Here is a 15,179-nt window from a genome sequence, read left to right on the forward strand (position 1 = left end):
GGGAAGGGAGGCGCGATGACGAAGTTCGCCGAAGCTGACGTCAAGCCGAAGTCGGCCGAGCGGGAAGGGAGGCGCGATGACGAAGTTTACGATGATGACGACGACGATGATGACGACGAGATGAACGAACCCCTTGAAGGTCTGAAGAAGGGTTTCGGCCCGAAACGTTGCCTATTTCCTTCGCTCCATAGATGCTGCTGCACCCGCTGAGTTTCTCCAGCTTTTCTGTGTAACCTAATGAACGAACCCCTTGTTGCTGCCCCGAAGCCGATGGTGTCCGGGAATGCACGAAGCACGAAGTTGACGGGGCTGGGCGGGGAGAGTCGACGCATGGAGCCGAAGTTGACCAGGGGAGACGGCCGAAGCCGAAGTTCGCCGGAGATGCCCGAACCGAACCCGAACCCGGTCAGCCGGCCGGAGCAGCGCCGACAGCTCCCCCTCTGGCCGGAGGGAGTGGGAGTGAGCGTGCGAGTGCGAGCGCCGGCCGGCCGTGAAGTGAAGTGAAACGAGACGCAGAGCAGCGGCCGTTCGTCCGTCCGTTCGTCCGTCCGTCTCCGCTCTCCATTAGAAAGGCCGGCGGCGGCACCACCACCAGGAGGCCGAGTCCCAGTCTGGAAAAAAGTACCGGCCTATTCCCCCCTCCTCCTCCTCCTCCGTCCGAGACGATTAAAGGATCTTGTCTCTCTCCCTGAGGCGTTTGCTGCACAGCCATGTCGGTGGTGGGCTTCGACGTGGGCTTCCAGAGCTGCTATGTGGCCGTGGCGAGAGGCGGCGGCATCGAGACGGCCGCGAACGAGTGCAGCGATAGAAGCACCCCGTAGGTATCGGCCTGGCCCCGGCCACAAGCCCAGGCCCGACCCGGGGAGGGAGGGAGGGAGGGAGGCCGCGTGTGCCTGGTGCCGGCTCTCCCGGGCCTAGTCCTTGCCCACAGGCCCGGGGGAGGGAGGGAGGGAGGGGAGTAAAATGTTACTCCAGCATTTTGTGTGTGTGTGTGTTTGGTGTAAACCAGCATTCAGATTCAACTTTAATTGTCATTGTCCGTGTACAGTACAGAGACAACGAAATGCAGTTAGCATCTCCCTTGGAAGAGCGACATAGAATATGATTTCAATAAATAAATCTATTTACTTTCCCCCCCCCCCACACAATTTCAGAGGGTGCAAGGGGTATGGGACAGTGTGAGATGATTGCAGGGGAGTTGTGTAGTAGCATTGCCGCAGTCAGTCGGGGACAAGAAAGCCACACGAAGTCCCAAATCAGCAATAAATCTTGCTCGAATGGAGGAGAAGCATGTTTGACTCCAATCCTGCTTTTCGCCTTCGCCAACCCCCCCTGCTACACCTTGCTCCCGGTTCAACTTCTTCTCTTTCTGTTTGAAAACCACTGCCCCAAGCAACCAAGCATGTTGTTGGAACCTAATAATTAAAAGCAGGGCAATGGGTTCATTCATGTGGCCCTTCAAACATTCTTCGCCATTCAGTAAGATTAATGCTGATTTGGTTTCTTGTCTGACTGACTGCGGCAATGCATACCCCTGCATCTCCCACCTTCCTCCCATTCAGCGTGCCCCCTTCTTAATCTTTATAACTATGCCCCCTCTTTTTTAATCCTAATTATACGCCCCTTAAAAAAAATCTATTTCTAAAACACATGATTGTGTTTTAAACCAACATTTGCTTTAATTGGAAGTTTAAGGATGGGTTGCAAGTGTTAAAAGTAATTGTGCTGCATTTATTTTAACTAAAAGGTTGAGGATGGGTTGCAGTGTTAAAGGTTATTGTGCCTCCTGTGTGACAGGGACCCAACGCATCCCACTTGGTCTATTTTAACTAAAAGATTGAGGATGGGTTGCAGTGTTAAAGGTGATTGTTCAATATTCATTTTAACTGGAAGGTTCGATATGGGTTGTAGTATTAGTCATTGTGCCATTTTGGTTTTCACTGTCAGGCTGAAGATGGCTTATAGTGTTAACATTATTGTACTACATGTGTTTAAACTGGGAGATTGAAGATGGGTTGCAGTACTGAAATATTATGCCACTTTTTTAAACTGGAAGGTGGTTGATGGCTTGCAGTGTTTAAAGTTATTGTGCCACATTTTTTTTTACTTGAAGTTTGCAGATGCAGTACAGTGTACTCTTTTCCCTTTATTGTAAGATTCTGGGGAGGAGGAGTGGGGGAGGAGAGAAGATGGCATTTTGGCTATATCTTTCTTTGCATAGATTATTTGCTTTTCTTGGTAGCGTAGCAATCTGATACGCCTTTTTTTTGCAAGCGAGAAAGAATGCAGAATCTGTGATTCTTCAGTTTCAACAGAACTTGGAAGAACCTGCATTACAATCCTGGAAATAGTGATTTTTGGCCAGCCTCTCGTGCTTGGTTTGTACCTGCCTGGTCTTCTTGCACCTTTTTTCATGTCTGATTTATCTTTCACTCTGATAACCGCTCCCTGACAAGCATGTTGGAACCTAATAATTGAGCAGGATTGGGTCATGTGCCTCTTCAAACATATTTCTCCATTCAGTAAGATCATGGGTGATAGAAACATAGAAAATAGCTACAGGAGTAGGACATTCGGCCCTTCGAGCCAGCACCACCATTCAAAATGACCATGGCTGATCAACCAAAATCAATATCCCGTTCCTTCTTTCTCCCCATATCATTTGATTCCTTTAGTCCTAAGAGCTATATCTAACTCTCTTGAAAATATCTAGTGAATTGGCCTTTGATTGCAGAGAATTCCACATTCACAAATTTGTGGATCTTGTATATCATCTGATTTCTTGTCTGACTTCCATGTCTCTTAATTCCCATCGTGTTCAAAAATCTGCATATTTCACCCTTGAATACACTCAGTCATGTTGCATGCATGGTTAGAGAATTCCAAAGGTTTAAGATCTTTGTATAATTTTTTTTCTTTATCTCGGTCTTGGACAGCTGTGCATTTGCGCTTCTCTTTCCTCATGAAGGAAACTAGTACAGTATTTAAATGACGAGATTATTCATCCTGAGGGGTGCAGACTAATAACCCCAGAACGCAAACTTCAATCTCACCATGGTAACTAGGCATTTAAATTTAGTTAATTAATAAGATGAAATGGTAGTGGGGGGTGAAATCTCAGGACCTGTCAAATGCTGGAAATACTAAGCAGGTTAGGGCGCATCTGTGAGAAGAGACATGCAATGACATTTTGGGTTGAAGAACCTTCATTAGACACAGAAAAGGGCAAAGTGCTGGAGTACCTCCATGGGTCAGCGTCTGGAGAACATGGATAGCTGATGTTTCGGGTCAGGAACCTTCTCCATTAGTGGAGTAGTGGGTGGGAAGCTAGAAGAGGTGGGTGGATGTGGATCCAGAAGAGGGTGGTTCTCATCCATCACTTGCCAGGCTTTGACCCGCCCCAACTATCCTCCACCTGTCTCCCCCTCTACTCCATCAGTGTGAAGAATACAATACAATACAATACAGTTTTATTCGTCACATTGCACATAAAGTGCAAGTGAAATGCGTAGAGTCCCATCCCAAAATGTCGCCTATCCATGTTGGTCAGGGATGCTGTCCGACCTGCTGAGTCACCCGAGAAATTAGGGTTTTTTTGCAAGTCAGTATTTACTGTTCCTTGTTTCTTCATCAAAGCCAAAGTGTTTTTTGTTTTTTTCTGATGTAGTTCCACAGCTAAATGGGGGATGTAGCCGACCTCTGAAATGATCAGAGGAGGGCTTGTCACCATCACAGCGCAATAAATTAAAGGACGTTCCTTTAGGAAGGAGATGAGGAGGAATTTCTTTAGTCAGGGTGGTGAATCCCTGGAATTCATTGCCACAGAAGGCTGTGGAAGCCAAGCAAATGGATATTTTTTAAAGCAGAAACAGATAGAGCCTTGATTAGTATGGATGTCAGGGGTTATGGGGAGAAGGCAGGAGAATGGGGTTAAGAGGTTAAGACAGATCAGCCATGATTGAATGGTGGCGTAGACTTGGGCCGAATGGCCTAATTCTGCCTCTTATGACCTGCATGTTGCACATCAGATTTATTACTTTCCTGTTAATGAGACAATCTCCATTATTCTTCCTCTTGATAATTTGATCATTGCTTGTTATGGCTGTATTCATGTATCATAGAACTTTGTAGCATGGGAGATGATCTTCCAATCTGTTAGACAAAAATGCTGGAGGAACTCAGCGGGTGAGGCAGCATCTATGGAGTGAAGGAAATAGGTGACGTTTCAGGTCGAGACCCTTCTTCAATCTGTCATGACTTTTTTTATATTTTTCAAAATAATTCAATTTAGTGCTACACTCCAGCTGTTTCCCTGTAACCATGCAACTAGTCCAATTAAAGTGTGTGCAAAATCTTGTGGAATCTGATTCCATCAACTGTTCAAATATCTGCTGTCAGATCTTCCCGGTTTTTTGTGTAATAAAATGGCTTCTAATTTTTCCAATTCATTTGCTAATGATTCCACCATATCATAGGAAAATTGAGCATCAAGAAACATGAAAAGGGATCAGTAAAGCAAACTATAAATACGTCCATTTAAAACTGATTTCTACATTTTCATTGTGTGATCTGGAATGAATGAATGAATGAATGAATTCAATAAGTTTATTGGCCAAGTATTCACACACAAGTAACAACATGACCTACAGTGACAGTTAAGAATGATACATTAAACATTAATAATTATTGATTATTGATGATTATTTAATTATTGATGAGAACCGAATCCCGAATTGAATTTTTGAACGGAATCCCAGTTGTGCACCTAACTTTGCTCTATAAACAGAGCAGTACTACCTATTCCCTTCCCCCCCCCCCTCCACCTCAGTCTAAAGAAGGATCCCAACCCAAAACATTGTCTGTCCATTCCCTTGCTGAATTCTTCCAACACTTTGTGCTTTGCTCAGGATTCCAGCATCTGCAGATGGTTGTGTACCTGGTTATGTTCCTGTTAGTTTTGGGGTTTTTTTTTTGTAGCAATTAATTGTTAAAGCTTGAGCTTCAGGATTTTTTTAATACTACTTTTGAGCCAACATTTGTCCTTTTTTTAAGTTTGTTTCTGAGTTTAGTTGAGAAAATAAAAGTATGTGCTAGTTGTGGATAGCTCTTGCGTATGGTTAAACCACAGTGCTAATGACCAGGAGATGTCCAAGAGTGAAAGATGCATTTGGAGGGCACTAATGTTTTGTCCTCTGCTGCAATTAGACCTGCAAGCAAACATTCTTGTGAGGATTTCATTGCCAATTGCATAAAGGTTGGCATAATGATATACTTTTCCACATCTGACATCCAGCTTATGATGTGAGCATAGTTTTATTCAGGAAACTTGGGTGCATTAAGGAAGCTATTGTGGTTGTCGTATTAAGTAAGCACTTGAAGAAATGTCAACGCATATTTACTGCATCATTGTATTCCTTGGGTCCTGGGGATTGATTGATTAAAAGATACAGCACGGAAACAGGCCTTTCATCCCAAGTCCACGCTGACCATGTTTACACCAGTTCTATGTTATCTCACTTCCTCGTCCATTCCATACACTCTAGGTGCAATTTACAGCAGCCAATTAACCTATAAACCCACACGTCTTTGGGATGTGGGTAGTACTCGGAGGAAACCCACGCGGTCACAGGAAAGACGTGCAAACGTCCACACGGGCAGCGCCCGAGGTCAGGATCGAACCGGGGTTTCTGAAGCTGCAAGACAGTGGCTCTACCAGCTGCGCCACTGTGCCACCCTACCTAGGTCCCCACACGTTGTGACCTTCGTGAGCCATAAAGATTGTCACTGTATCAGTGTGGGGATATTGGTGAATGTTTTGTTTCCCACGGTTGCTGTTACAATTACATTTTAATTTGCAAGTTTTAGAAAATAATAAGCCTGGGAAATGACTTGTGAGAACTTAAACTTTTAAATCCATTTTTCAATTAACCATATAACAATTACAGCACGGAAACAGGCCATCTCGGCCCTACAAGTCCGTGCCGAACAAATTATTTTCCCTTAGTCCCACCTGCCTGCACTCACACCATAACCCTCCATTCCCTTCTCATCCATATGCCTATCCAATTTATTTTTATATGATACCAACGAACCTGCCTCCACCACTTCCACTGGAAGCTCATTCCACACCGCTACCATTCTCTGAGTAAAGAAGTTCCCCCTCATGTTACCCCTAAACTTCTGTCCCTTAATTCTGAAGTCATGTCCTCTTGTTTGAATCTTCCCTATTCTCAAAGGGAAAAGCTTGTCCACATCAACTCTGTCTATCCCTCTCATCATTTTAAAGACCTCTATCAAGTCCCCCCCCCCTTAACCTTCTGCACTCCAGAGAATAAAGACCTAACTTATTCAACCTTTCTCTGTAACTTAATTGTTGAAACCCAGGCAACATTCTAGTAAATCTCCTCTGTACTCTCTCTATTTTGTTAACATCCTTCCTATAATTGGGCGACCAAAATTGTACACCATACTCCAGATTTGGTCTCACCAATGCCTTGTACAATTTTAACATTACATCCCAGCTTCTATACTCAATGCTCTGATTTATAAAGGCTAGCATACCAAAAGCTTTCTTTACCACCCTATCTATATGAGATTCCACCTTCAAGGAACTATGCACGGTTATTCCCAGATCCCTCTGTTCAACTGCATTCTTCAATTCCCTACCATTTACCATGTACGTCCTATTTTGATTTGTCCTGCCAAGGTGTAGCACCTCACATTTATCAGCATTAAACTCCATCTGCCATCTTTCAGCCCATTCTTCCAAATGGCCTAAATCAATCCGTAGACTTTGGAAATCCTCTTCATTATCCACAACACCCCCTATCTTGGTATAATCTGCATACTTACTAATCCAATTTACCACACCTTCATCCAGATCATTGATGTACATGACAAACAACAAAGGGCCCAACACAGATCCCTGAGGCATCCCACTAGTCGCCTGCCTCCAACCCGACAAACAGCCATCCACCATTACCCTCTGGCGTCTCCCATTCAGCCACTGTTGAATCCATCTTGCTACTCCTGCATTTATACCCAACAGTTGAACCTTCTTAACCAACCTTCCATGGGGGACCCTTGTCAAAGGCCTTACTAAAGTCCATATAGACAACATCCACTGCTTTACCCTCGTCAATTTCCCTAGTAACCTCTTCAAAAAATTCAAGAAGATTAGTCAAACATGACCTTCCAGGCACAAATCCATGTTGACTGTTCCTAATCAGACCCTGTTTATCCAGATGCTTATATATATTATCTCTAAGTATCTTTTCCATTAATTTGCCCACCACTGAAGTCAAACTAACAGGTCTATAATTGCTAGGTTTACCCTTAGAACCCTTTTTAAACAATGGAACAACATGTGCAGTACGCCAATCCCGTTTCCTGTTTCTAATGTATATATCTTTATATCTTTCTGTCAGCTGCATGATATTTGGGAAATATTCATTAAGGATCTGCACTTCTAACATCTAATAACAATAGGTGCAGGAGTAGGCCATTCGGCCCTTCGAGCCAGCACTGCCATTCAATATGATCATGGCTGAGAACATGCTGTAAGATCCTTAAAGGGACAATGTCTGCAAGATTTGAGGCTGAATGAAACATTTCCTTCATTTAGTTGAACAAATGCTGTAACCAGGATGGCCCTGGGTTTCAGCCAGATTTAATATAGATCATCTCGTAATTAGTTGAGCAGGACATGAGCTGTCTTGTCGGTAGGGTGGTGTATAATTTAACAAGCATGTATGTTTCAAAGCTAGTCCTGCTTTCAAAATATTCCATTGAGCCTTACCACATTATAAAAGTTTAACTGTTTTATGCAGGTTGGAGATGCTGTTCCTTTCAACATGAATCATAGTTACTACACTTTGAATAATCACTGGACTTTGATCTTTAGCTATATCCAATACCATTGATTCATAAAAATAAAGCACTGAAGTAATCAAAATGTACTTTGTTCCGAGTTTGCAGTAGTTGTACATTCAAAAGGACTATACTCTCTAGAATTTAGGAGATTGAGAGGGGATCTTATAGAAACTTACAAAATCCTTAAGGGGTTGGACAGGCTAGATGCAGGAAGATTGTTCCCGATGTTGGGGAAGTCCAGGACAAGGGGTCACAGCTTAAGGATAAGGGGGAAATCCCTTTAAAACCGAGATGAGAAGAACTTTTTTCACACAGAGAGTGGTGAATCTCTGGAACTCTCTGCCACAGAGGGTAGTTGAGGCCAGTTCATTGGCTATATTTAAGAGGGAGTTAGATGTGGCTAAGGGGATCGGGGGGTATGGAGAGAAGGCAGATACGGGATACTGAGTTGGATGATCAGCCATGATCATATTGAATGGCGGTGCAGGCTCGAAGGGCCGAATGGCCTACTCCTGCACCTAATTTCTATGTTTCTATGTTTCTAAAATAATGACTAATGATGGATTGAAATAATGGTGCAGAAGAAATTCATCATGTTTCAAATGCACCTCAAGGGCCATAACCACGAGCCCATGGGCCAAGAACTGGAAAGAGGGATTAACCTAAATTGTGTATTTCTGGCCACCATGGATGCAGTGGGCTGAATGGCCATCTGTGCCGTGAATTCCCCATTATTCTATGATGTTTCCAGTGGACCCCATCTATTGACTCTTGTATCCATTCTCCTGAATTTATTCCGCAATGTTAGAGTTCAAATAACATCCTGAAGTCACTGAGAGTAGCTAAAGCACCACAAAAGGTTGTTTTAAATTGCCTCGATCTGTGGTCCAATGATCTTGTGTCATCTTCTGTTCTGATTTGCGAAGCAGATTTAATACTTAATTTAAGATTTTGTTAATGGGGTCTTTAAGGCACAATACTATCTTGGTTGAGGTTCCTATAAATAGGTGGATACAAAATGCTGGAGTAACTCAGCTGGACAGGCAGTATCTGGATAGAAGGAATGGGTGACGTTTTGTGTCAAGACCCTTCTTCAAACTGAGCTCCTATAAGTAGGTTTACTATTCATGCTGGCAATGTTAACAGTCAGTTACAGTACTGTTTTGTTTGTTGATAGAAACTGCCTTTTCATCTAGGCCCCAGATTCAGGCATCTTAAAGTCCTGAATGCAAAAATGTAAATGAACTGACGCATGATTTATTGACTGGCCTTTAACAAAGTATAATCAATGCAACATTCATTAAGCAGTTGGAAACTCTCCCAACTGTCTTTTACTGATAATGGGTCTACATGACTACTATGAGGTAGCGGAGTCAGAGTTATTGGCAAAAATGACAGATTCTGACCTGGATGTTAACTAGAATCCAACATGAGCACATTGATATTTTAAAAAAAAACAACTTTGCAATGCTGTGACACTTTTAGCCTTTTTGGGCTCGGACTACTGGAGACAATAATTAGGATTTAATGCAAAATAGACCACAGAATGCAAGATCTTAGAATATTAATCTGTACATTTTATTTTAAACTTTCAGGTCTTATGTGGCTTTGGGACCCAGAAATCGTACAGTTGGAGCTGCGGCCAAAAGTCAGGTGGGAAGTGTTCAGTGCGTCCCTTTTTTAAAAAATCTTCCAGGAACGGTTGTTATGAGAACGTTGACTTGTCTATTAGCGGAAAACATGCTGCCCGAATACAGCAAACTAACAACACAAACAAAATCAAAACAAAACATTGGAAAAGCTCTGCAACATACGCAGGCTTAGTGGCAAGAGAAGCAGAGTTAGCACTCGTGGTTAATAGCCTTCTCATCTAGTAATTCTGCTGAAAAATTGTCAACTTGAAATGTTAATTCTGCTGCTTTGCCACATTCCCGACATGTTCTACTTGTGTTTCAGAGTTCTAGTTGTAAATCCCTTTTCAACAAACCACCGTCAAGTTTTAAGGAAAAAATATGATGAAATCGGAGTCTGATTATAATTGCAAATTGTACCTTGCATATAATTAACTTAAAATTTACATAGAACGTACAACAGAGGAGGCCCACAATGTCCATGCCGAACATGATGCCAAGTTAAACTAATCTTCTCTGCCTGCATGTGGTCCATATCCTTCCATTTCATGTTTCAATCTAAAAGCCTTTTGAATGCCCCAACATTCCCCAATTCATATTTGCATCCAACCTGTTCTGGCAGTGCATTTCAGGCACCACTATCTTCTGTTTTAAAATCCTCTGTTTAAAAAATAAATAAATAATTCACACAATGTCCCATCATATTCCAACAACATATTCACATCAAAGGTGCTCTTGGCTTGAAGTTCTTAAGAGATGCGTAAAATAAATTCCACAGAATTACATCTCAATGATTGCATTAAAATCCCGCCCATTGTGTTGAGATATTGGGGATTAAGTTTTAATTTTTTTGTTTTCCAGGTGCTGTCAAATGTAAAAAACACTATACAAGGATTTAAGCGGCTCCATGGGCGAACTTTAACAGACCCGTATCTAAGAACTGAGCAACCCAAGCTTGCGTATGACCTTGTTCAGATGTCAAATGGTACAGCAGGTGTTAAGGTCAGTGTCACTACTCTTATCAAAATCTGCTCCTAAAAGTACATGCTTTGTCACTGGGATGGAAGTCAGAAACCGTCCCCTACTGCCAATGCTTGTTTACACTCTGCTGAAATCTGGCACGACCTGGAGGAAGAGAGATGTTTTAAATTAATTTTATTTAGCTTTGCCTTGGCTCTTTGAAACTGGTTAATGCCTACTTCAAGTAAAAATTAAACACCAACAGTTATTAGTAAACACCTTGCTCGAGATCCATAATCTGCACAAGGCAATGGTGGTAAATACCATAGAACATTGGTCAGTTGTTAATCGACTTATTTTTGTGGACCATTGTGGATTTTTCCAATTGGTGTGACATACTAAGTTGTGAAATAGTTTTTAATTAATGCAAGCATCAACAATGTTAGGTCCTTGGTGCTCTTAAATAGAATATGATCACCATACCCCTAACTTCAGATAAGCAGCTTCTGAATGTCAATTTCCTCTTTTTATTTCTCACTGAGGCATCATAGAATGAGGTGTATAGGTCTGCTACTCTCTACATTGCCATCCCAACTGATGGGTTCTTGGGTGGCACAGTGGCCTGTTTCCCCAGCTGTATCTTTAAAAACTATAAACGTATCCTTGCAATTTCCCAGTAACTAATGGCTTTGTTCCAAGATTATAAATTTGACATGCAGGCTCGAATTTCTCCAGAACTGCTTGTACTTTCAGGCAAAGGATCAGAAAAATCCCAATCTCATCACCAGCTGATACCCTATGTTAGATGACGGTGTTTCTGGAATACTCCTGGTTGCCTGAAAAGACATGTAACAGTTTGTTCTTGGGACAACTCTGGAGGAGATGAATTAACGTCAAATAATTCAGAATATGGTTTAATAATATCCCATGCTAAATAATTCTCATGTTTGAAGCATTATTCAAGTGCAATTAGGGCGGAAACAGGCCCTTTGGCCCACTGAGTCTGTGCCGGCCAGTAATCACCCCATGCACTAACCAACGGGTGGGAGATTGCAACCTTCACGTGGTCCACCCTGTTTCGACTAATGCAATCAACCTGACGTGCACAAACAAATAGATCAAATAGAACAAGTTGTCCCGCAACGTTAGGCTGGTCACGCCTTAAGCAAGAAGAAGACTAAACGACACACACTATGGACAGTTTTACAACTTACCAAAGCAAGTTAACCTACAAACCTGTACGTCTTTGGAGTGTGGGAGGGGGAACTGGAGCACCCGCAGAAAACACAGGGAAAACTTACAAACTCCGTACAGACAGCACCCGCAGTCAGGATTAAACCCGGGTCTGTGGCGCTGTAAGGCAGCAAATTACCGCTGCGCCACCGTGCCGTCCTTCAATTGAACTCCAATAATCTGGTATCTGATGACTCAGCATCTGTTTCCCCCATTGGCACTCCCAAGTGTCTGTCATTTGTGGATCTGCATACCTGCAAGGTGGGCCGTGTATCAAAGAACAGTGGGCTAGAAGTGTAGCTGATACTGGAAGCACTGGGGATCCACATGTGTGACAATAGACAATAGGTGCAGGAGTAGGCCATTCGGCCCTTCAAGCCAGCACCACCATTCAATGTGACCATGGCTGATCATCCCCAATCAGTACCCCGTTCCTGCTTTCTCCCCATATCCCCTGACTCCGCTATTTTTAAGAGCCCTCTCTAGCTATCTCTAGAAAGCATCCAGAAAACCTGCCTCCACCGCCCTCTGAGGCAGAGAATTCCACAGACTCTCCACTCTCTGAGGAAAAAGTGTTTCCTCGACTCCGTTCTAAATGGCTTACTCCTTATTCTTAAACTGGCCCCTGGTTCTGGACTCCCCCACCATCGGGAACATGTTTCCTGCCTCTAGCGTGTCCAAGCCCTTAACAATCTTATATGCTTCAGTGAGATTCCCTCTCATCCTTCTAAACTCCAGAGTGTACAAGCCCAGCTGCCCCATTCTCTCAGCATATGACAGTCTCGCCATCCCGGGAATTAACCTTGTAAACCTACGCTGCACTCCCTCAATAGCAAGAATGTCCTTCCTCAAATTAGGGGACCAAAACTGCACACAATACTCCAGGTGTGGTCTCACTAGGGCTCTGTACAACTGCAGGAGGACCTCTTTGCTCCTATTTTCGATTCCTCTTGTGGCCCGGACTGGAATTGTGAGTTTCAGCTTATTTGACAAGCTGAAGCATGCAAGCTGAAAGTCATCTGGGCTCTGATCCCTGCTCCCGTAAAACCCAGTGTTGAACTTGGCAATGAAATATTTTACTACCAGGGCAGTTTGCTTATGGAAGTTGCGGAGACCTAAAAGCAGGCCATGCAGGACTGGGGAAAGATGATGGAAAGGGGCTGAAGAAGGAAGGCTCTGAGCCGAAACGTCACCTATTCCTTTTCTCCAGAGATGCTGCTTGATCTGTATTGTATTGTATTCAAATTTATTGTCATTGTCTCAATTTGAGACAACGAAATGAATTTCCCTTACAGGCAGTATCATAAAAAAATCACAAAAAAATAATAAAAATAAATAATAAATAAATAATACAACATATTAAAAATAAAATTGAAATTGAATTAAAAATTAAAAATTTTAAAAAAAGCACAAACACAGAAAGTCCACGACACAACATAACATAAATGGCACCAAGGTGAGGAAGGCACCATAGTCCAGCCAGCCTCCCCTCCGTGTTCATCCGTGGTCTGGGCCTTCCGAGCACCTGCAGTCGCCGCCCCGGGTGGCCCGATGTTCAGGCCCTCACGCCGGGCTGGTGGAACGCCGACGCCGAACCCCGACGGTGAGCATCTTCCTCCTCAGCGGCCCGGACCTCCTGATCAGCCGCCTCTTGCTGCCGGAGTCTGCAGCTCCTGAGTCCGCAGGCCGAGCCGGGCAGAGTCGCAGGACCCCGCGTTGTCCATCAGCGCCGCCCGCGTTGGGAGCTCCGCAAACCGCAGCTCCAGGATGTTGGTGCAGCAGGTCCAGCACTCCGGGCTCCAGACGGCGACCCCCGGTAAGGCATCGCCAGCCCCGCGATGTTTCAGCGCTGTCCCGCCGCTGCTGGAGCTCCGGTCGATCCCGGCAGGAAAGGCCGCGCCAATCCAGGTAGGTAGGCCGCTGTGGGGGGAGGGGGGGGGGGCGAGGACGCGACTCGAATAATAGTCGCGTCCTCACCAGGAAGCGGCTGAAGTACGGTATCCCCCGCACCGTGCCCTCTTCCCCCACATAAAAAAACACAAAAAAATACACTTTTACATAACTAAATAAACAAAAAAACAAAAAGATACCGAGCTGTAGGTGGAGGCTGCTGGCACCAGCGCCACCGGAAGTACAATCTGCTGAATTACTCCAGTATTTTATGTCTATCTTCCCTTAAAACTCACTTGATTCACTAGAAAATTAATTATATTGCTGTGTAACATGGTTCTAAAAATTTTGAAAATGGTGTGTAGGGATAACTCTAGTAAGATCCATAGTCTGGGAAAACCACTGGCTAACACCACCACATTCCTGAGATGCTTGATCAGAGAACGTTTACTCTACTGATTTAAAAAAAAAAAAAAAAAAACATATACAACTGGATGTGGAATTAACTGATGTCATAGAGTCATACAGCAGGGAAACAGGCCCTTCGGCCCAACGTCCATACCGACCAATGAACCCCATCTAAGCTAGTCCCATTTGGTCCATGTTCCTCTGAACCTTTCCTAACTATGTACCTGTCCCAAGTGTTTTAAATCTTGTTCCTTTGTGTTCCTGCCAAAAATACCTCCTCTGGCAACTCTCTCCAGATACCCAGAGTGTTGTGAATGGCAACTGCAAGTTCTTTCTGCCTTGTTGCCACTTATTTTTATCTGCCGTTATCATTTTAATAAATGGGTTTGTGAACAATTGCATCTTTTATTTGGGGTGCATTTTTTCCGCATAAGCAGACTTTAATGCAGCATTATTGCTTTCTTTTATTTTGGAAGGTTTCCTACATGGAAGAAGAACGAAATTTTACCATAGAGCAGGTGACAGGAATGTTGATGACCAAACTGAAAGAAACCGCAGAAGCCTCGCTAAAGAAACCAGTCATGGATTGCGTGATATCGGTAAGTCGTCAAAAGTACTGCTAATTTTGTACAATGTGGGGATTTTTTTAACATTTATTGAGTGTTTTTAATTCCATTCTTATTGACCACTTACCTACTGGCCACTAATAGACTATTTTCTACAGGTTCCATGTTTCTTCACCGATGTTGAGAGGAGATCCGTAATGGACGCTGCGCAGATTGCAGGACTCAACTGTTTGCGGCTCATTAATGAAACCACTTCAGGTAAGAACTGCAGTTAATCGGCTATAAATAGCCATCTTATTGTGCAAACACGCTAGTTTATTCCATCAACTGATTTGTACCAGTACAAAAAATATATTGTTGCCGTTTGAGAGGGAAACCGGAAATGTGCTGTTTCATTTTGGTATGGATAAGATATGAAGTTAGCCTGGTCAGCAGAATGGATATTAACTCATTGTGACTTGCACAAATTATAATCAATACCTAGGGAGTTGTGTAGCAATAATCCAACTTCTGTTAAAACTTAGCACTTATGTGTTTGTAGAGTATGTAGCATTTAATTGTTCTTAAAGAGCCACATATACTAATAAATGTCACATGTATGCAGAACAATTTAAATGCT

At 43.3% G+C, this 15,179-nt stretch overlaps 1 protein-coding gene across 1 annotated transcript in view; it reads left to right on the forward strand.

The window, feature by feature from the left end:
* The first annotated feature begins 560 nt into the window (after positions 1–560).
* The window catches only part of LOC129701840 (heat shock 70 kDa protein 4-like), a 45,435-nt gene continuing 30,816 nt past the window's right edge, over positions 561–15,179 (forward strand). The window contains exons 1-5 of the mRNA XM_055643316.1: positions 561–817; positions 9,468–9,525; positions 10,365–10,505; positions 14,471–14,593; positions 14,719–14,818. Of these exons, the coding sequence (XP_055499291.1) occupies positions 711–817; positions 9,468–9,525; positions 10,365–10,505; positions 14,471–14,593; positions 14,719–14,818 (529 nt within the window). The 5' untranslated portion in view covers positions 561–710. The remainder of the gene's footprint in view (positions 818–9,467; positions 9,526–10,364; positions 10,506–14,470; positions 14,594–14,718; positions 14,819–15,179) is intronic.

Source organism: Leucoraja erinacea, chromosome 11 (genome assembly GCF_028641065.1).
Source record: "Leucoraja erinacea ecotype New England chromosome 11, Leri_hhj_1, whole genome shotgun sequence".
Classification (NCBI taxonomy): domain Eukaryota; kingdom Metazoa; phylum Chordata; class Chondrichthyes; order Rajiformes; family Rajidae; genus Leucoraja; species Leucoraja erinaceus.